At 40.7% G+C, this 19,560-nt stretch overlaps 1 protein-coding gene across 1 annotated transcript; it reads left to right on the top strand.

The window, feature by feature from the left end:
* The first annotated feature begins 15,932 nt into the window (after positions 1–15,932).
* On the top strand, positions 15,933–19,520 carry LOC109463723. The gene is made up of 8 exons (XM_019760572.1): positions 15,933–15,938; positions 16,046–16,116; positions 17,296–17,566; positions 17,960–17,992; positions 18,229–18,264; positions 18,465–18,525; positions 18,815–18,983; positions 19,136–19,520. Exons 1-8 carry the CDS (start codon positions 15,933–15,935, stop codon positions 19,449–19,451), a joined length of 963 nt encoding a protein of 320 aa, XP_019616131.1. The 3' UTR covers positions 19,452–19,520.
* The last annotated feature ends 40 nt before the right edge of the window (positions 19,521–19,560 follow it).

Genomic DNA, 19,560 nt, shown 5'->3' with positions numbered 1-19,560 from the left:
ACGAATTCGTCTTGGAGAAAATTGCGTGGAATTACCTGCAGTCTCTTCTCTCTGAAAGGGCGAGGAGCGCCCGTCTTACAACAGTTTTCAAAATAGCCCACAACATTATTGCAATCAACACTCAAACCGGCAGTTTTTTGCAGCCCACACAGGGGCGTACCCGAGGGAGTCACTCACTCAAACAAATGCACAGACACCTACAGATTCTCTTTTCCCCCGCACTGTCCCACAGTGGAACTCCTTACCCGGCCTGGTAGTTATGGCTCGCAATGTTGAGTCGTTCCGGGCCGGGCTGGCGGCCTGCCCGCCTTAACCTGGACCTCCCCCCCCCCCTAACGGCACCCCTCGCTGGGTTATTTGGGGGTATCGAAGAAGAAGAGATTGTAGATTGGTTCTCTGACTACATAACTTGGGGCTACGGTTGTTATGAGAGCTGGAATTGAAAAAAAAAATGAATCCTATCTCTGGGCACAATCAGATATGCCACCCCCTAAATTTACCAAAATACTTTGTTTCTTCCATGATATCAATTCTAATATTTTCACTCATAAAGGATATGCTACATTCTGAACGACAGAAAAGACAAACACTGAACATTTCAAGTGCTGTGCAAAATTTATTTGTCAAAAATGTAGATGTTTACATTTCATTAATAATCAAAAGATCAAACGTGCAGTTTTACAGTAAAGAATCACATCAAATCTAATGAAGTGTACAATAATATTTTGTACACCATTTTGTGCACTGGAAAAGGTGGTAATATAACAGGAATAAAAGAATAAGAAAAAAAAGTTAATATCAACTTATCATCAACAGAAATCAACCAACGATAATTTGAAAATGCTTATTTTGGTACAGATAAATGTAAAGTCTCTATGAACAATTCAGTTTAAGCTTTACTCGCTACGTAAAAGATTGAATGTAAGTGCCCACTCAGTTCAGACTCTGTAAATCTGAAAGGTGGCATTTGCGTAAAGTTCTTCAAAATATCAGATTTTCTATGAAACAATATCAGATTATTCCAACACAACTAAATGTCCTGGTGTTACATTAAAAAAATTAATAGTATAAGTAGATAATGCCAGAGGATCAACTTATTAAAGGAATTAATTCTACGAAACACAAGGACTGAATGATGATGTAGCCTACAGATGCAGCCTACTATATTCTCTATTGTCATTATCACAAAGGTCGTGCTCGCGACTCAAGCCTTCTGAAGTGTTGTATGAGGAGCATGTTTATCCAAACTTATTGTTGGAACCATACCTTTATACACAATACATGCTGCATTTCTTGGATGGTTAATATGTTCCGGTGCAATAGCTCAATTGGTAGAGTGCTCGCTTTGTAACCGGGAGGTCGTGAGTTCAAACCCCGGCCGGGTCATACTAAAGACTTAAAAAATGGTACACACTTCTTTCTCTGCTTAGCACTCAGCACATATGAGAAAGAGTGTGGGAAGGTCAAACACACAGCACTACCAGCGGACCAGCCCCCTTCTGTAGTGCATTGCACAATTGTGTGTCGCCCAAGGGCTACGAAATGGAGATGGGCACCACCCTACGCTCGGGCGAGAGCACGGGAGACCTTCTTCTTCTTAATATGTTCCGCATGGCGCTCTGTGTTGTGCGAAACGGTCATTTTGGAGTTTTCAGAGTTTTCTAGTGATGGTGTATACTTGTTTTTTTACCCGGGGAAACCAAAGACATGCCATCCAAACCTTGGTTAGATGTGCACTGGTGCGTTGAGTTCACTATCGGTGACGTAAGTGTAATTCTATGTGCAACTGGTTGTCTGGGGTTTGAACCTCCTGCAACAGTTTTGTCGTATGAAATGTTTTCTATCGGCAGCACGATCTGATTTAAGTTAATAGAAGACTGGTGATCTGCGTCCTTGTTAGTATATTTCCGGCGATTTTTCCTCACTATGAGCCGGACGAAGCAGGAAATAAAAACTACAGTCATACATTTTTCAATAATGAAAACCACAACAACGTATTGGTTATTCTTTTCTACATGCCCATAGACGTTACAGATGTTGAAGCAATGGTAGGTGTAGCAATTTTGAGACTATGGATCATGTACGGTTCTTTCTCCAATGATGGAGACTGTGCGATGTTGGTTCCCGAACAGTTGATGAGAAAAGTGCCATTTTCTGTGCTCTGTAGTTTGATCTCGGCTTGTTGGGTCGTTCCACAGTCCATCAGCTGGGTGGACACAGTGGACAAATGGCGCCCATGCAGTTGATTCGGACTTTTACAGTCAAAACGTGCGTGTGGACTTAAAAGAATAAAACAATCTGAACACCAAGAACAACAAGCCTGTCTATATTTTCCCTTACAGGCTTGTAAACACTCCATCTTCGTGATCAGCCAGGACAGGTGACAGTCACAGTAAAAGAGGTTATTGTTGATTACTAATTCGGTCACCTATGGCCATCCCAGTGCGTACTGAGAGAATGATGCAAGTTTGTCCATACTTAGATTCACATATTTCAGCTTCGGAAGATGCGCAACGACGATGTCAAACTCTACGTACGTAAGTTGGTTTCCTTGTAGAAAAAGAGCGGTCAAAGCTGGCAAAGTCCGCAGAGACATCCAGGACACAGTTTCACGGTGGTAAAATCTGGGCTGCAAAGTTCCCACATTTCATAGAATCCGAACTGTGTTCGATCGTGTTCGATCTGGGCAATTCGAATCGAACCCGCATTCCATTTCGGGGTCACCTGCGGTCATTTACAACAAAGCGACAAAAGAAGCCCTTCTGCCCGAGTGCTTCGCAACAGATAAAAAACAACACTTTTCTATAGATACAATCAGTTTCCTGGACAGTACATGTCCGCTATAATTTTTGGTGGGTATGTGACATGTAGCGAAGCTACTGTCGTATCCTTGGGTGACCTTGAAATCATATAAGTATTCAAGTTGAATACTTATATGATTCTTTACGCCTGTATGAATAACACAATGCACACTTTCTGGCGACATGACATGTCTGCAAAACTCGTTCAAACCTGGAAACATGGAGAGTCAAGCATACCCCATTTACGGCTCAAAATGACTGTCACAGTTGTCCCGAAAATCGTGTTTTAGGGATTTTTGAAAAATGGCCTCAATTTTGAATTATGGGTAATTTAATGAGAAAAATGTTAAAAAATACATTTTTTTCACCAATATGTCGACAAAAACTAGACTTAAAATCAGAAATTAAAAAATCCCTAAAACACGATTTTTTATTTGATCCCTAGTCAGCGAAAAATATAAAAATCGAGGATCTGGTGCAATATACGTAGCCAGGTTTGAACGATGTTTGCCTTAAAACGTTACATGACTTGTGCTCGGAAACCCGAAAATAATCGTCTTTCTGAGCGAATTTTTAAAGATCATTGATTTAACATAAAAAGCTAACATTTACAGGATGTTAAGACGATATTTTCATTTTAATTTGACGAAATTTACAACTAAATATTATTTGTTTATTTTCAAGTGTTTTACTGGTAGTCCAAAACAGGCCAAAATAGCGTCTTGTAACCCGATACTTTTTAGAACGCGCCTAGCAATGGGAAAGAATGGCGTAGTGACAGACCGCCGTGTTTTAATAGAATTAAAACTCAGATCCAGCAGAGTTCTCAGTTGAGGCAGTGGCGGCAGGTACGTAACGTTTCTAATGTTGTTAAACGCGATATCAAACCGCCCAAAGTTGGAGGGTATATCATCTGGCACCACCATGAGACCTAGGCTATCACAGTCAACGGACACCGTAGAACTGTAACACAACTGGTGGGGTGCAGGCAGTTGAGCGCGTACAACGCAGGGCAGCCCGGATGGTCATGAGTGACTATGGCCGCACCAGTAGTGTGACCGAAATGTTGCAAACACTCCAATGGCCCACTCTCGCCAACAGAAGAAGAGAGGCACGTGTGACTACAATGTTCAAAATAACTCACGGTTACATGCGCATACCCTCTGAACAATATCTTATTCCTGCACAGCGGCGCACCAGAGGTAGCCACGCCTTTAAATACAATATTATTCCTGAAACGAAAGACTGTTTCAAATTTTCATTTTTCCCACGCTCGATACGAGAGTGGAACAGTTTACCTGCCCAGGCCATACAGGCACAATCTGTGGAGGCCTTTCGGCCCTCCTTACCGTGAGGTCCACGCACCTCCCCCCCCCCCCCTCCAGCGATACCCCTTACGGGGTTGTTAGAGGAACTAAGAAGAAGAAGAAGAAGAACTTCTTAACTTCACATCCATCAGGTAGACAAAAACATCCTGTACACAGAAGTCCCAACGTAACGAGAAAACAACGTGTACTTACTTTCATGGTTTTGTTTTCTTTGGCGGACTTTGAATTTCGAAGCGTCTCACCCCTACGTTTGAAAAAAAAAAGCCTACATGCTGATGATAGACATTAAATATTATCATAATTGTAGCATTAGTACAGCACACCTTGTGGCTTCCTGTGCTTTACATTAGGACAGCCCTAAACGGAAATATAATGCTTTTGCTGGGTGTTATTTTAGTAAAATGGCAAATGTAGGTCCATGTCCCGGTGGATCACATTGGAGAAGCTGGTGTGAGACCGTTGATTTGAATGTCTTCGATTTGAAGCAAAGGCAATGACAACGTGACATTCATACATACACAACGAAACGGCATACGGGCTAGACATGTGCGTCAGGTAGACATTATCTCTTGACGTGGGGGGCTGACGGGTTGGTTGATTATACTACCTGAAAGTATGACAGAGCGTCTGCTTCGACACCCATGTAGAATATCAATTTTTGACTGAAACTCTTTTGTGTGTTTCCAGTCATGTTTGAACTGAAAAACGTAGATGCGAAGAATGAGTTTTCACTTAATGTATTCATTTGAACCACTACTAGTAGAGTTGCCGACTCTACTGGATTTGCATCTCTACTGTGACATATACATGCTTCTGAGTATTTTGGGTAAGTTCAAGAAGTTAAATAACGCCCCTGTGCTACAACCTGCCTCATAGCTCAGTGCTACATGTAGAACCTGCCTATGTGCCACAGCTCGCCCCTGTGCTACAACCAGCCTCAGTGCTACAACCCGCATCAGTGCTACAACCTGCCTCAGTGCTACAACCTGCCTCAGTGCTACAACCCGCCTCAGTGCTACAACCCGCCTCAGTGCTACAACCCGCCTCAGTGCTACAACCCGCCTCAATGCTACAACCTGCCGCAGTGCTACAGCCTGCATCAGTGCTACAACCTGCCTCAGTGCTACAACCAGCCTCAGTGCTACAACCTACCTCAGTGCTACAACCCGCCTCAATGCTACAACCTGCCGCAGTGCTACAGCCTGCCTCAGTGCTACAACCTGCCTCAGTGCTACAACCAGCCTCAGTGCTACAACCTGCCTCAATGCTACAACCAGCCTCAGTGCTACAACCTGCCTCAATGCTTTAACCAGCCTCAGTGCTACAACCCGACTCAGTGCTGAGTACTGAAGCGCGGTGAGGGTTGTGAATCTGACATGCAACCGGTTGCCTGTGGTTAGAGCCGCCTGCAGAAGCAGTGTTGTATGATGAAGGGTTTGCTGGTGGTGGTACCATCTGCCGTACACGTAAGGGAATGGAATGGCGGTCTACACCAATGGTGGCATTTTCCGGAGAACTGCAGCAAATATCACGTTTAACAAAATACCGAACAAGGAAAATAATAGACATCAAAGTCAGGCAGATTTTAAGCGGAATCATGACATATATGATCATAACTGGACGCTGATGCCCAGGTTTTTCTGTCGTGTCTTTTTTTCCGGTAGTTGATTCAGAGTCATTGATCGGTGTAGGTCTTGTCGACATCCTTGCCGAGCTCTTGATATCGTACGGCGTTTTCTTCAGTTTTTGGATTTGTGTGGTGTTGGTCTCGGCTTGGTGAGTCGTTCCACAGTGCGTCATCTCGGTGGATACAGTGGACAAATGGCGCCCTCGCAGCTGACTCGGACTTGAGCAGTTAAACATTCCGTTGGGAGACATTCGAAGAAAACAGGCTGAACATGAAGAACAACAATCCTTTCGCTGGTTCCCCTTACAGGCTTTTAAACACGTCATCTTGATAATCAGCCAGGACAGCTCACAGTCACAGTGAAATGGGTTGTTGGAAATTGCTACTGTGAACACCGGTGGCCACTCCAGTTCGTTTTGAGAGAATGATACAAGTTTGTTCATACTTAGATTTATATAAACAAGCTTCGGGAGATGCGCAATCACGACGTCGATCTTTACATACTTCAGTTGGTTCCCTTGTAGTAAAAGTATGTTTAAATATGGCAAAGTTCGCAGAGACATCCAGGATACAGTTTCAATGTAATTATAGCTCAGGTCCAGTGTTATCAGTAGCGGCAGTGGCGGCAGGTACGTAACTTTTCTGATGTTGTTGTGCGCGATATCAAACCGTGCAGCGTTGGGCGGTATATCGTCAGGCATCGCTACGAGACCTAGCTTATTACAGTCAACCTTAGTGATAGACAAATACTTCTTTACTTTACATTTATCCGGTAAACAAAAGCATCCTGTCCACAGAAATCCCAGGGTAATGAGCAAAGTCACTGCACTTAATTCCATGTTTTTGTTTTGTTTTGTTTCGCAGAATACTACTACCTAGTGTCTTTATCGTTTGCCAACGAAGCCTACAAGCTGATAAACATTAACATTTGCTCACATTTACTTACAATAAATCCCTATGATGTTATTAATTATCATAACTGTAGCATTGGAACAGTTCCTGATAGCCGTGATCTCTCCGTGAAAGCAAAAAAAAAGACAACGTTTACCTACGTATCATGTTAGCAAAAGAGGAACTGTTCTTCGCTGTCCAGATGGATCGCATGCATTGAACAAGATAATGTTGTGAAAAGTCGAGTGTCTTCTATTTGAAGCAAAACCATGAACGTCAGAATACATACATATGCTATCGTCTGTTGTCATGGCAACATGCACAACAAACCACAAGCGGGTTCACAAAAGTATATGTATATTAAGTCAAGCACAGGCAAAGAAGTAATTTCCATTTTCTCGTTCTTCTTCTACAAACATTGTCTGACATTTTAAAACTTCCAGACAAGTTTTGAAGTGAGAAAAACATGGTGTTTGTAGATTGGTTCTCTGATAACGAAACGTGAGAGTATGACATGGCGTCAACTGACATTCTTTTGGTATGAAAGCTGAAATTAAAAAAGTGATACTGCTTCGGGACTCAGACACACTATCAGATAAAACACATATGCATCCAATCTTTCTACTGAAACCCTAAATACTGTCCCTTTTCTTAAACAAACTCGGTAACTTTCTTTATTTTAATCTGATTAACATAAAAGACAAAGACTTTGGTAATTTCAGCAACTGTAGAGTATTTATTTCTTTTATCTATTTATTTATTTATTAAGTTTTACCACGTACAATATGCACTGTGGATGGCATGGCAAAACAAGTGTTTCTGACATTAAACACCTTTTCATAGCCGCCATACCAAAAAATGACAAAACAATACAAAAAGTAATATTTGTTGTTAATAGTTAATATTTCCATTCAAGTACTAATCAGATATCCTTCAATTGTGCAAAAGTCAAGTTGTTATAATGAATTAAACAAGAATCGCATTTAATGTCTATCATAGATTGTGTCCATCCACATGCATATGGAGTAAAGCCAGACAAAAAGTTAGTTCCCTTCTCTTCTTTTACAAATTGTGTTTGACATTTCAACTCCAGGCCAATCCGTCTTGAAGTGAGAAAAACATGGTGTTTGTAGATTGGTTCTCTAATAACGTAACGTGAGAGTATGGCATGGCGTCAACTGATATTCTTTTGGTATGAACGCTGAAATTAAAAAAAAAAAAAGAAACAATGCCTCTGGATTATGACGACGCTTCTACTTGTGGTGTCCTGATTCCGTGCTCTAAATCGACACCATTAACCCTAAACAGTACACCTGGGGTCCGCGCGGACCCCAGCACTATATATTCTGTAATATCTTTTTTGTTTCTAAAGATTTTTTTCTGATATTTTAGGTAATTGTCACCCACAAAGCTGTCTCTCAATGCAGTGCAGAAAACTCCGTTTCTACCATTTATAAAAAAAATTATATCTGATTTTCTTTTGGGGTCCGCGCGGACCCCAGCCGGCTTTCGATCATAATGGATACACTGGCGTTCTTATACATTACCTTATTTCCGTTTTTATATGTTTTTATCCACTCATCGTATGTCTACCAAGTTTTCAGAGAATGGTGTAGTAATAGAATTAAATTTCAATAACTTTGTTGTAATTATGACGTCATATGACGTCAGAGCTAATAATATAGTCCGCCATATTGGATTTTGACCAATGACGTCAACAAATTAGCATATTGTATGCATATTAAATGATTTAACTTATATTTAATTATGTAAGATGTTATTAATGTTGGAAAAGAAGTGTAATTTAATATAAAACTCAGAAAATTTTTATGTTTAAACCAAAATTACTTCTATTTTCAAAAAAACTGCCTGCTAGAAACCCGTTGCCATGGCAACACAAAAAAACATCAACTTACTAGTATTAAACTAATATGAACTTTTTCGCAGAGACATTTTAGGAAAGGTCTCCAAATTTGATACTTCTAGCGCAAGCCGTTTAGCCGCTATCTGAGATCAAAGTTGGGCCTCAAAAGCCCCTTCAGTCTGAAATGGGTTTAAAAATCGTGTATTTCTTCTTGTCTTCTTTTCTTCACCAAAAAATAGAAAAAGTTCAAAATGTATGATTTTTGTATGTAATGTGGACACAGAGGTTCCCACGTCAGTTTGCAAAACACTTGAGCTGGTAGCATGTTGATAATTTCTAAAAATTAGCAAAAAACTGCTCTGGGGTCCGCGCGGACCCCAGGTGTACAGATTAATCAGTCCGGGAAGGTGTACTGTTGAGGGTTAAAAAAACAGTAAATACAGCGTCTACCTGCAAATTATGTTAGTACAATAGTCTCTCCCTGTCCCCATTGATCGCATGCATTGAATAAGAAGTTGTTGTAAGACCGTATACGTAGACTTGGGTGTTTTCTATTTGAATGAAAGACATGAGCGCCAGGATACATCTATATCGTTTGTGTTCATACACAGGCATATGGAGTAAAGCACAGACAAAAAGTTATTTCCCTTCTCTTCTTTTACAAATTGTGTCTGACATTTCAACTCCCAGACCAATTCGTCTTGAAGTGAGAAAAACATGGTGTTTGTAGATTGGTTCTCTGATAACATAACGTGAGAGTATGACATTGCGTCAACTGACATTCTATTGGTATGAAAGCTGAAATTGAAAAAAAGAAACCCTGCCTTTGGATTATGACGACGCTTTCACTTGCGATGTCCTGATTCCGTGCTCTAAATCGACACCATTAAAAAAGTAAATACAACGTCTACCTGCAAATTATGTTAGTACAACAGCAATTGTACCTCCCTGCCCCCATTGATCCCATGCATTGAATAAGAAGTTGTTGTAAGACCGTATACGTAGACTTGGGTGTTTTCTATTTGAATGAAAGACATGAGCGTCAGAATACATACTTATCGTTTGTGTTCATGCACATGCATATGGAGTAAAGCAAAAGAAAATAGTTATTTCCCTTCTCTCTTCTTGTTCTAAAAAATTTGTCTGACATTTTAACTCCAGACCAATTCGTCTCGAAGTGAGAAAAACATGGTGTTTGTAGATTGGTTCTCTGATAACGTTACGTGAGAGTATGGCATGGCGTCAACTGACATTCTTTTGGTATGAAAGCTGAAATTTAAAAAAAAGAAACCCTGCCTCTGGGCACAGACAGATAAAACAGAGATCCCCCTTCTTGCTACTCAAAGGCTACCTAAATACAATGTCTTATCTGGAATCAATTTGATCAATTTCTCTATGTTCAACTGATCAACATTAATAATGTTAACTTAACTTAACCTTAACTGTTAATTTTGAGGGAGCTAGTTCGTCTCTGCAAAATTTGGATACTAGTACCAATGAGGACTTATCAAATCTTATCTTTACTGTAACGTTTTTAAGAACCTTTCGACAAATTACTCTTTTAAGATATTTCAATGTTTGTAATAATAGTATGGTGTATTTAAGATTTTAAACAATTGTTAAATTTTATCCCTATGTGAGTAAACAGCTGTATAACCCATTTGTAATCGTAATAATGTTGTATTTTGTAACCGGACCCAACAATTCAGCCGAATGCATCTCGGCTGCCAGTGGGTCCTGGGATTTATTTGTTTATCAACAATAAACCAGTCTATATATATATAATAAAGACACTGGAAATTGTCATCAAGCCGCAAGCATCAAGGTAGATGCATGCCGGCTATAGCCATGTCCTGTCCATTCCATTTATTATCAGATATCTTAAAGAACAACAGTCAAGTTGTTATAAAATGCAATCTCATATACAACCACATGCATATTTTGTAAACCAATGCCAACTACAATTCTGCATTGAAAATTTAGCCAGTGCAGAAAACTCAGAAGGTACGGCCAAAAATTTCATTACAATTCTAAGTCCAAATACAAAGGCCTTCTCTGCAAGTCTTTCAGAATAAGATTAAGACATATATTGTATGTGATTTAAAATTCCTGTTCTCTTACAGATGGCTCAAACAACATAGTGTGACCATGGAAAGTGAGAGGACGTCACGGAAAACAGCTGCAGAGCTACTTTCCGGCATCCAGGTCAACGCAGAAAAGCTACCCTTTTCTGTAAAGGGAGATGGTACCCACGGCACAGTACAGCTCCAGCCTTGTGCGTATGTGTCTTCCCTGAAGGACGCCATCTTCGACCACCTGCAGAGATGCAAAGCTGCAGAGATTCAACTTCAAGCGCCAGGCGTACCATAGCCAATCTTTTATTGACAACCACGTGAATAGAATGTTGTAAGCAAGTACTTCTTAACTCCTTGTAGTCTCTGTAATTAACGATATTACTAATTAAAAACAATGCAGTATATTTATTATTGATTTGGAATTTACAGTTGTAACATTTATATTCACAGAATGACGCCATTCAAGAGTTGACGTCAATTGTGAAAACCACAGTGGACAACATGATGGAGAAGTACGACGACCTGCCCCTGTCCCTAGTTTAACCCCTGATACTTCAATGAAGCTTTTTACACACTTGATGTCAGTCGTTCCTCAAACAAAAGCTTGTGTTATTGGATGCTTGTTTGCTCAATATCGATTTTTTCAACCAACTTGTAGTTCATCTCATATGATTTCTTGTTCTTGACTTAACTATCACTTAACCAAACATTCCCTACAACATCAACTGCATGGAAGTTCCAGCAACTCTTCTCTCGGTGCGGTTCAGCAGATGACATGCGGGCTATTCCCACTATGACCCGATGGACGATAGGGCAATAGCTGATCTGAGTAAGGCTTCCTTACACTTGAAAGCAATACTTCTTTGTGACTTCCAATCATTTGCACATTAATTCAGCTTTGTCTCGGTAATGTATACAATATTTTTTGCCTTAACCTTCTTCCAGAAAGTGTCATTTCCTCCTTCATGGACTTCTACAGGGAACATGTGCCACAGGGAACAATACCAGTCAAGATGCACATGTTGGAGGTCCACGTTGTGCCTGTCATCCAACAGTGGGGATTTGGACTTGGCTTTATGGGGGAACAGGGCATCGAACAGGTGCATGCTCTGTTCAACAGCATCTCACGCACAACGTGTGGCATTGCAGACCCCGTGGCAAGGATTAGAGCTACACAGACCAACCACCTGATCGGTGTAAGCCCTGATCAAGCATGCGGATCCCAGAACCTGTACCCAGAAAGATTAATAACTTTGAGATGGAGAAGACTGCGCTTAACGTACTTGGGTTCAGCCAACCAGACGTGATGTACAATGTAATGAGTCAGCATGGCAACATAGAGCGTGGGCTCTCTTCAAGGTTCCTGCTGGCTATACCGAAGCCGGTATTTGGGAACTACCAGTCTCTGAAGGTCACGGAGGGTCTAGATTTGAGACACTGTAGGTGATATTGTTGCACATGTCAAAAATTTTCTTGACTATGCGGAAAAAAATTCCAGTTCTTTATGTGAAATATATTTTATTATTATTATTAACAACATACAGTCTTTTACTTATTTTCAGATTATACATGTTCTAAGCTTTCCAAAATGTGAGCTGAGGTCCCGCAATTTTACGTACAATTTCTGTATGCACTTCCAATTTGATGACGTCCTCTGAGGGTTAAGATCATATATGGTTTTTTTATATCCATTATTCTAATTGTAATTGTATTTCAAGTCTTCTAATTGTAATAGAATTATAATGGTATTTCATTTCTATCTACACTGTAATACACGGCGAACAACAAATTTACGTTCTCAATCTTATCAAGATCGCATATTGACAAAGTCTTGGCTGTATATAGGAATGCTTATTTTCTATTGTGTTGTTATTTACTAGTATCCGATTAAAAGCCCCCATGCAACGGGGGATGTGTATTTTGGGGAATAAACAAACAGCTTTACACACGTGTAATTGTGGAAATTGTCTCATTTTTATCCAAGCGCCCATGAATTTGCGAAGACTGAGTGTTAAGTCCACCAGCTCCACCCTGGTGTAAACTGGGCAGCAAGACCGGAAGTGACGTCACAGTAGGAACGCGGTTGTTTATATGCTTAGGTCACATTTCCAAACCAGGGCCCGGCCGGGCTGTTTGTATGAACGAAAAATTAACAATTCATGTCAAGAATATACAGAAAAAGTGCCCATGATTGTTACTAAGAACTTTTTGCGTTTTGTTGTCTTTCATATCGTATTTTTCGTTCCAAAAAGCTGCCCGGCCGGGCCCCGTGTAGGAATTGTGACCTCAGCATTAGCAGACGACAGGAACTGTCATGTAGTTTTTTCGTCAGCCCAATTTTTTTTCGTCAGTATCTTTGTTTATCTTTGTTGTTAGAGAAATATGGTGCGTAGATGTGTTACTTATGGCTGTTCTGGGACTACGAAATTAGGACTTAGCTTACATAGTTTTCCAAGCATCCCGAGGAGAAGGCGATTGTGGACCGCCGTATACGTAGTGACAACTGGACGGGAGGGGCAAAAGCGGAACTGTGTAGTCGGGACTTTTCCAGAGATCAGTTTGTTAGTGGTTTCGAGCCGAAGACAACATTGAAAGATAGGTTAAAGGGGCGATGTGACGATGTGGTCGGCCGACATACGTTCATGGCCGAAGATGAGGAACAGGCAATCGTCACCTACGCCAAGAATTTCGCGGAAAAGGGTTTCCCTTACCGTACGAGTTGTAAAGGCACTGGCGCACGAGATTGAAATGAAGTCGTCCCGCACACGAGGTGAACCTTCCAGGTTTAAGCAATCAAGACATTAAAAAAAAATGGTGGCGTATATTGAAAAAAAAAAAACCGTCATCAAGACCTTCCCTCAGTTGGATAAAGAGCGGGAGTCGTTATCTGGCCCTAGCGTTGTGTTTGAGAATTTTGAGCGCCTAGAAGAGGTCTTGACCATCCACTACTTAAAAACGTTGTGGGTGAAAAGGTAATTGTTGCTTGATCCAGCTTAACATTACGTAACTGTGGGTAGGTTGTTTTAAGTAGGTAAGTTGACAAGCTATTGTGGGTACGTTTATAGTTACATATACATTCTACTGACAGTGCATATACACTCTTAACATTCACTCTACATGATCCTGACTTTGACATGTGCAACATACTATATAGGACTAACATAATTGTGACAGCTGAATTTCTATTTATATGTCGAAAGGATATTATTGATAATTCATTTTTTTTAATTTTTTCTTTCAGGCTGATCCACAAAGAGCAGAGGAAATGGATCTCTATCATCCAAGACATGGGGTCCAGAGCAAGAGGGTGCGTCGGAAGCCACAGTGTGATGTACATGTGCCACCACTCAGTGAAGAAGAGACCGCTGCTGCTTTCTCACAGCTGAGGAGTCTGTGTCCTATACTGCTGGTGCTGTTTTTTTAAAGATGAGGAGGATACGGACACTGCATAAGAAGAAGAGTCAGATATTAACACATACACTCTCCCCCTGTGGTGTACAGGTCATGTCTGTCATCCACAGTCTCTGTAGACAGCATACTTGAGGATGTGCAGTGCACCACCGAGCAAATCGCAAACCTCACCAAAGCTACAGTGGGGCAGTCAGAGTCTCCTTTATGGCGTGAGCAACGCAAGGGCCGCGTGACCTCTACATCCATGCATGATGTGCTTCATGCCTAAAGTGCCACTGTAGTGCGGAAGGTCATGAAATATGACTATAAGGATTTAAGCCATGTAAGTTTTAAAATTAAAATTGGTACAGTGCACACTTGTAGGGGGCCATTTTTCCTAGATAATTAAGGCACAGACACAAAGAGACATTACCCTGTATACTTGGTTCCAGATCACTACAGAGCATCTGTGGCTCTAATCATTAGTTGGCCTTAAGAATGCCATGTGTCTTGATGTTAGGGTGCTATTTCTGCCAAGTCTTAAAGTCTAAATGTTTAGTTCCAATTCCTAACTGAGGTCTCCAATATTTGTGTATTGCAAGTAGTCCAAGTAGTCTTCGGAGGATAAAATAAACATCTAAACATTGAAAATAAACCCCCAAACTTACATCCCCGGCCATAGAAGATATGATTTCGTCTATGTTGTTTGATGATTGCTCAATGTCTTCTTCCAGCAGCCAGGTAAAATAAATATAACGGTTTAGAGGTTCAGATCATTCTCAGTGGGGTGCCATCGTTTTTAACATATACATGTCTTTAAACGTTAGTACCAACGACGGCTAACAAAGAGAAGAATCCAGAGGATCTTGAACTCTATGAGTATGATATGAAGAAGAGGTACAAGACTTGGAGGCGAAGATAAACACAGTACTGAAGATGAAAAAAAAAAAAATCAGTGAATCCATTTCCCACATGCAGTACCAAGCCATGGAGAAGGGTGTTAAAAAGATGAGTCTGGGCAGTGATGAGATGTCCCTGTAAGGAATTTTTTGCAATAATAATTCTGGAATTATTGGTCTTAGAAGTTAAATATTTTGTGCCTTTTTCGGCATTAGAAACAATTAAACTTTGAAATTAGAAAAAAAAATGTCCGACTCAAATCTCAATTTTGTTATAATGTTTTATAAAATGCATCAACTGAGAATTTTCTAGGGAATCCAGGGCCGGTTTAAATAAGTTGTTTCGATAGTATCGACATGTTTTAAAATAAGCATGTAACGCGCTTAATGCTGATTTTACACATATTTCAGCGCTGTAAACAAAACAACATTTGAGGTATATCCAGTGCGGATTCTATCACATTTGGACAAAAGAGTGACTGTAAAAGTGTTTATTTTTTATTTTTAAGAAAATATTTACCGTTGAGACAGGCTCCGAGGAAGCCGCGCGCGGAACTCCGGTAACCTGATAGCTCTCCCCGAATTTCAAAATTTATCCTAGAATCTGCTTATATAATAAGGGAGTCAACACCCTGGCACAGTACAGCTCCATCCTTGCGCGTACCTCACTTCCCTCACGGATGCGATCTACAATAATCTGTAGAGATGCAAAGAAAGTCTCCAATATGTCAAATCAGTTTGACATCTTATTTTAGAACAAGCTAAGAAGGTATAGGTTAATTATAAACAACCTGAGATACACTATTTTTGTCTTCTGCAGCAGTGTCACCTGGCACAACGCCATCCCCGAGAGGGGAATCTGGATAAAGATCGGGGGTGACCATGGAGGAGGGTCGTTTAAGATGACCTACAAACTTCTGAACAAAGAACACCCCAACTCCAAACACTAACACAGCGCGAACGTGTGTCGTGTTCTCTGTCTTTTGTGCCAAAGACAGAACTTGAATCTAGCAACCGGTCGCTTCTCCCAAAAAGTGACAGCTCTTTAGCGATCAAAATGGATGTAAGTTGACATATCACTTTGACAGGTAATAACAATCAAAATCATTTAAGACATGTCTAATGGTAACAGTTCCTTGCAGGTTCATAAAATTCTAATTTGCATTACAGGACTGGTGCAACAATGGTGAGTTTCAGCTGCGCATATTTGCTGCAGGGGACTATGCCTTCCTGTGCACATGGTATGGGCTGCATGTGGTAAGTACACAATCATCACTCATCAAAGCACTGTGTCGGGCTCGCTCGGAGTCATCTCCTGGCTATCTGGTTTTCATATATTTATCTCTGTCCTTCATCGGCTATTGGTTTAGGTTCATTCCACTGTCAGCTTGCAAAACTGATACCTGCAAACCCTGGTATCAGCGAGCTAGACAACCGGGACGAGATCAAGGCTGACCAAGAGCGCGAGCCATAACAGCGCTATATCGACGCAAAAAGAAAAAAAAAAAACGTGTACCGCATGGAGGCTGACGAAATGGACAGAACGATTGAAGAGCAGAAAGAAGAGCCTTCCCGGCATACCAGAACCAACAGGTCGAGGATGAGATGGCGGAAGTGGTGTTTGTGGAGGCGACATCCATGATCTCTGATCTTGTTCGAAGAAGAGATATACCTTTTAAGATTTCTAGTCAAAATGAAAGAGAAAGACGATTTTAAACAACAAAAAAAGAAAATCCGCAACAAAAATGATGGGAAGGTTGGAGGCACTGGAAAGAAAAGGGTAGTGGAAGAAGGGCAAGGCCCTTGCCAGTGGAGTTGAGAAGCCTTCTCTTACGAACGATAAGGACATTTTGTCGCTGTAATATTTTGTGATGTCTTACCGATATTTAAAAAAAATGAATATTACAGTGAAATATAACCATTTTGGCATCATAAACCACAGGTGTAACCCAAACGTATATATTATTACAATGTTCTGCATGCTTGATTAATTAATAAGTAGAAGTGCTTGGTGGTTGCTTATGAAATCTGTGATCTAGCATCATGTTACCCTTTAAAGCCCCTATGTAACAAGGGATGTGCATTTTGGGGAATAAACAGCTTTCCACACATGTAATTGTAGAAATTGCCTCATTTTTATCCAAGCGCCCATGAATTTGCGAAAACTAAGTGTTAAATCCACCAGCTCTACTCTAGTGCAAACTCGGCAGTGAGACCGGAAGTGACGTCACAGTAGGAACGCGAGCGTCATAGTTTAGCAGACGACAGGAACTGTCATGTAGTTTTTTTGTCAGCCCAAGTTTTTTCGTCAGTATCTTTGTTTATCTTTGTTATTATAGAAATATGGTGCGTAGATGTGTAGCTTATGGTTGTTCTGGGACTACGAAATTAGGACTTAGTTTGCATAGTTTTCCAAGTAGCCCGCGGAGAAGGCGATTGTGGACCCAGTACGTACAGCGCCGTAGAAACAACTGGACGGGAGGGGCGAAAGCCGAACTGTGCAGTCGTCATTTTTCCAGCGACCAGTTTGTCGGCGGACTCGAGCGGGAATTCGGAATACGTAAACGCGTTCAGTTGAAGCCCACAGCCGTGCCGGATGTACATGCGTTTGACGAAGGACCGGCTGAGAGTGGGGCGTCGTCTGCTGTAAGCGGCTCACGTACGGCGTTCGAAAAACGCAGACGACAACAGGTAACGTTCTGTGAATACTCTTGTGACACAACATAAACTCTTGGCAGATCAGGAGTGACGATATAGATGTAGATATCTTCAGAATTAGGAGCCGCCTCGTTTACTTTCCGCTTTAGCTAACGTATTATTATGGGCGTGGGGTGGGAGGGGGGCGCCGGCGAAAATACGTAAACATACATAGCTTGTACGCGGCTCTTCCACAAGTCACGCAGGCCCCTTTTGCAGTGAGTTTTTAAAATATATAGTGCTGGACTTCGATATTTATGTACCGTACATATCTGTAGCGTCAGTCTTTATATCTCTTGCTGGACTCTTACTAGTAAATTGTTTGACATGTATCATATAAATTGCCGTACAATGCAAATACATGTAGTACATTTACCTTTCACACAGATCATTGCAGACCTGTTGGAACAAAGTGTACAGGTATGTTGTATTGGTTTTGTTTAGATACTTTAAATTGTAATTTTTAATTGTTACAAAGTAGAAAAGAAAAACTGTCAAGGAACAATGGACAAGTAAGCAAGAAATAATTTTATTTATTTTTGTAACAATATAAGCTTATGTAACAATATAAGCTTATACATTGAAACATTAGTCACAATGTGCTGTGTGGTAACTATTGACCAAGTTTTTAAAAACACTGTTTCTGTTTCATTTAGGATCAGAATCTCTCAGAAGACAAGGTTGATATTGAGGTATGTTACTTGAAATGATAAATACTTTGTGATGAAAACTCTCTCCTATACTAAATGTCAGATATAATTGAACTTCTTCTAAGAGTTACAAGATTTTTGAATCTGAGGGGTGCACTGTTTTGTTTGACTCTTTTGACACAATCTATTCTTTCATCCTGAAAATTATGTGGTAAACCTAATGTAAATTAAACAATCCTCAGGTTGTAGCTGAGCTGAAAAACAGTGTGGGCACACAGACAAAGTCATCAGGCAGACACAGAGGTAAAGATGGTGTGATGCTCAAGTGTTTTGTAACACAGTTACTGTAAAATGTTTCATGCATTACAGCTGTATCAAGAGTTTTGCAACATTCCTTTCCATTGTACATCTTTTTCAAAAGTTTATCTGTATACAATCAGCATTAAGGCACATATTATTTCCACTTATGACAATGATGGTTTTGTTTTGAAATAGACATTTTATACAATTATGTATGTAATTTTGAAATACTATGAAGAATTGACAGTGCTAATACATGTATTTCAAAGTCATTTTGCTTGTTATTCTTCAGCAACACAGGTCACTCCTGCTCGCGCTGACGCAGGGGTCCAGTGCACACTCCTCGCCCCACCCCCGGAGAATGAGGACACCGATTCGGAGCCGGAGTCTGAGGAAGAGGAGGATGACGATGATGATGAGGACTACTTTCCCTCAGAGGAGGAGCTGTCAGACACTGATAGGTCAGAAGCAATTGCAACATATTCCTTCATTTGTTCAAATAGCCTCTTTTATCACAGTATCATAACAGTAAAACACATTTGTTGAAATCCCTAATGTGGCATCACAGCTTTACATGTATGTGCAAACCAATTTTTTTTCAATCTTTACCTAGTGATGACTTAGAGACAGAAGAGATTCATCTGCCAGATGAGTCAGTACCACCCCAGGAGGAGAGAAAGTACCTTGTCTTCCATTCAGCTCTTCTGCAGCTTTTCTCTCTCTGCCTACTCTGTGGTAGTGGAAAGCAGAAGCTTCGCCTCGAGACCATTGGGTCCTTCCTGTCCATCACACAGATTTGTACCTTGTGCGAACATGTGAGGACATGGAGCAGCCAGCCATTCATACGCAACACACCAGCTGGGAACTTGCTGATCTCTGCAGCAGTTCTTTTTGCAGGTATTGAATTACTTCCTGTCAATCATGTCTAAAGTCATATAAACTGAACCTTTAAAGCCACATTGCAAGGAGGTTTACAGATGAGTTAATGTTAATTTGTGTATAAGTACATACTGTCCCATTATTATTATTATTATTATT

This window comes from Branchiostoma belcheri, unplaced genomic scaffold (assembly GCF_001625305.1).
Source record: "Branchiostoma belcheri isolate BF01 breed outbred unplaced genomic scaffold, Haploidv18h27 scaffold13, whole genome shotgun sequence".
NCBI lineage: Eukaryota > Metazoa > Chordata > Leptocardii > Amphioxiformes > Branchiostomatidae > Branchiostoma > Branchiostoma belcheri.
This window is presented reverse-complemented; position numbering and strand designations above follow the sequence as displayed.

Coding starts and splice junctions, on each gene's coding strand:
- LOC109463723 (XM_019760572.1), top strand. Junction 16,117..17,295: donor TATGCCTTCCTGTGCACATG/GTATGGGCTGCA, acceptor TTTTCCAAGTAG/CCCGCGGAGAAGGCGATTGT. Junction 17,567..17,959: donor AAAAACGCAGACGACAACAG/GTAACGTTCTGT, acceptor CCTTTCACACAG/ATCATTGCAGACCTGTTGGA.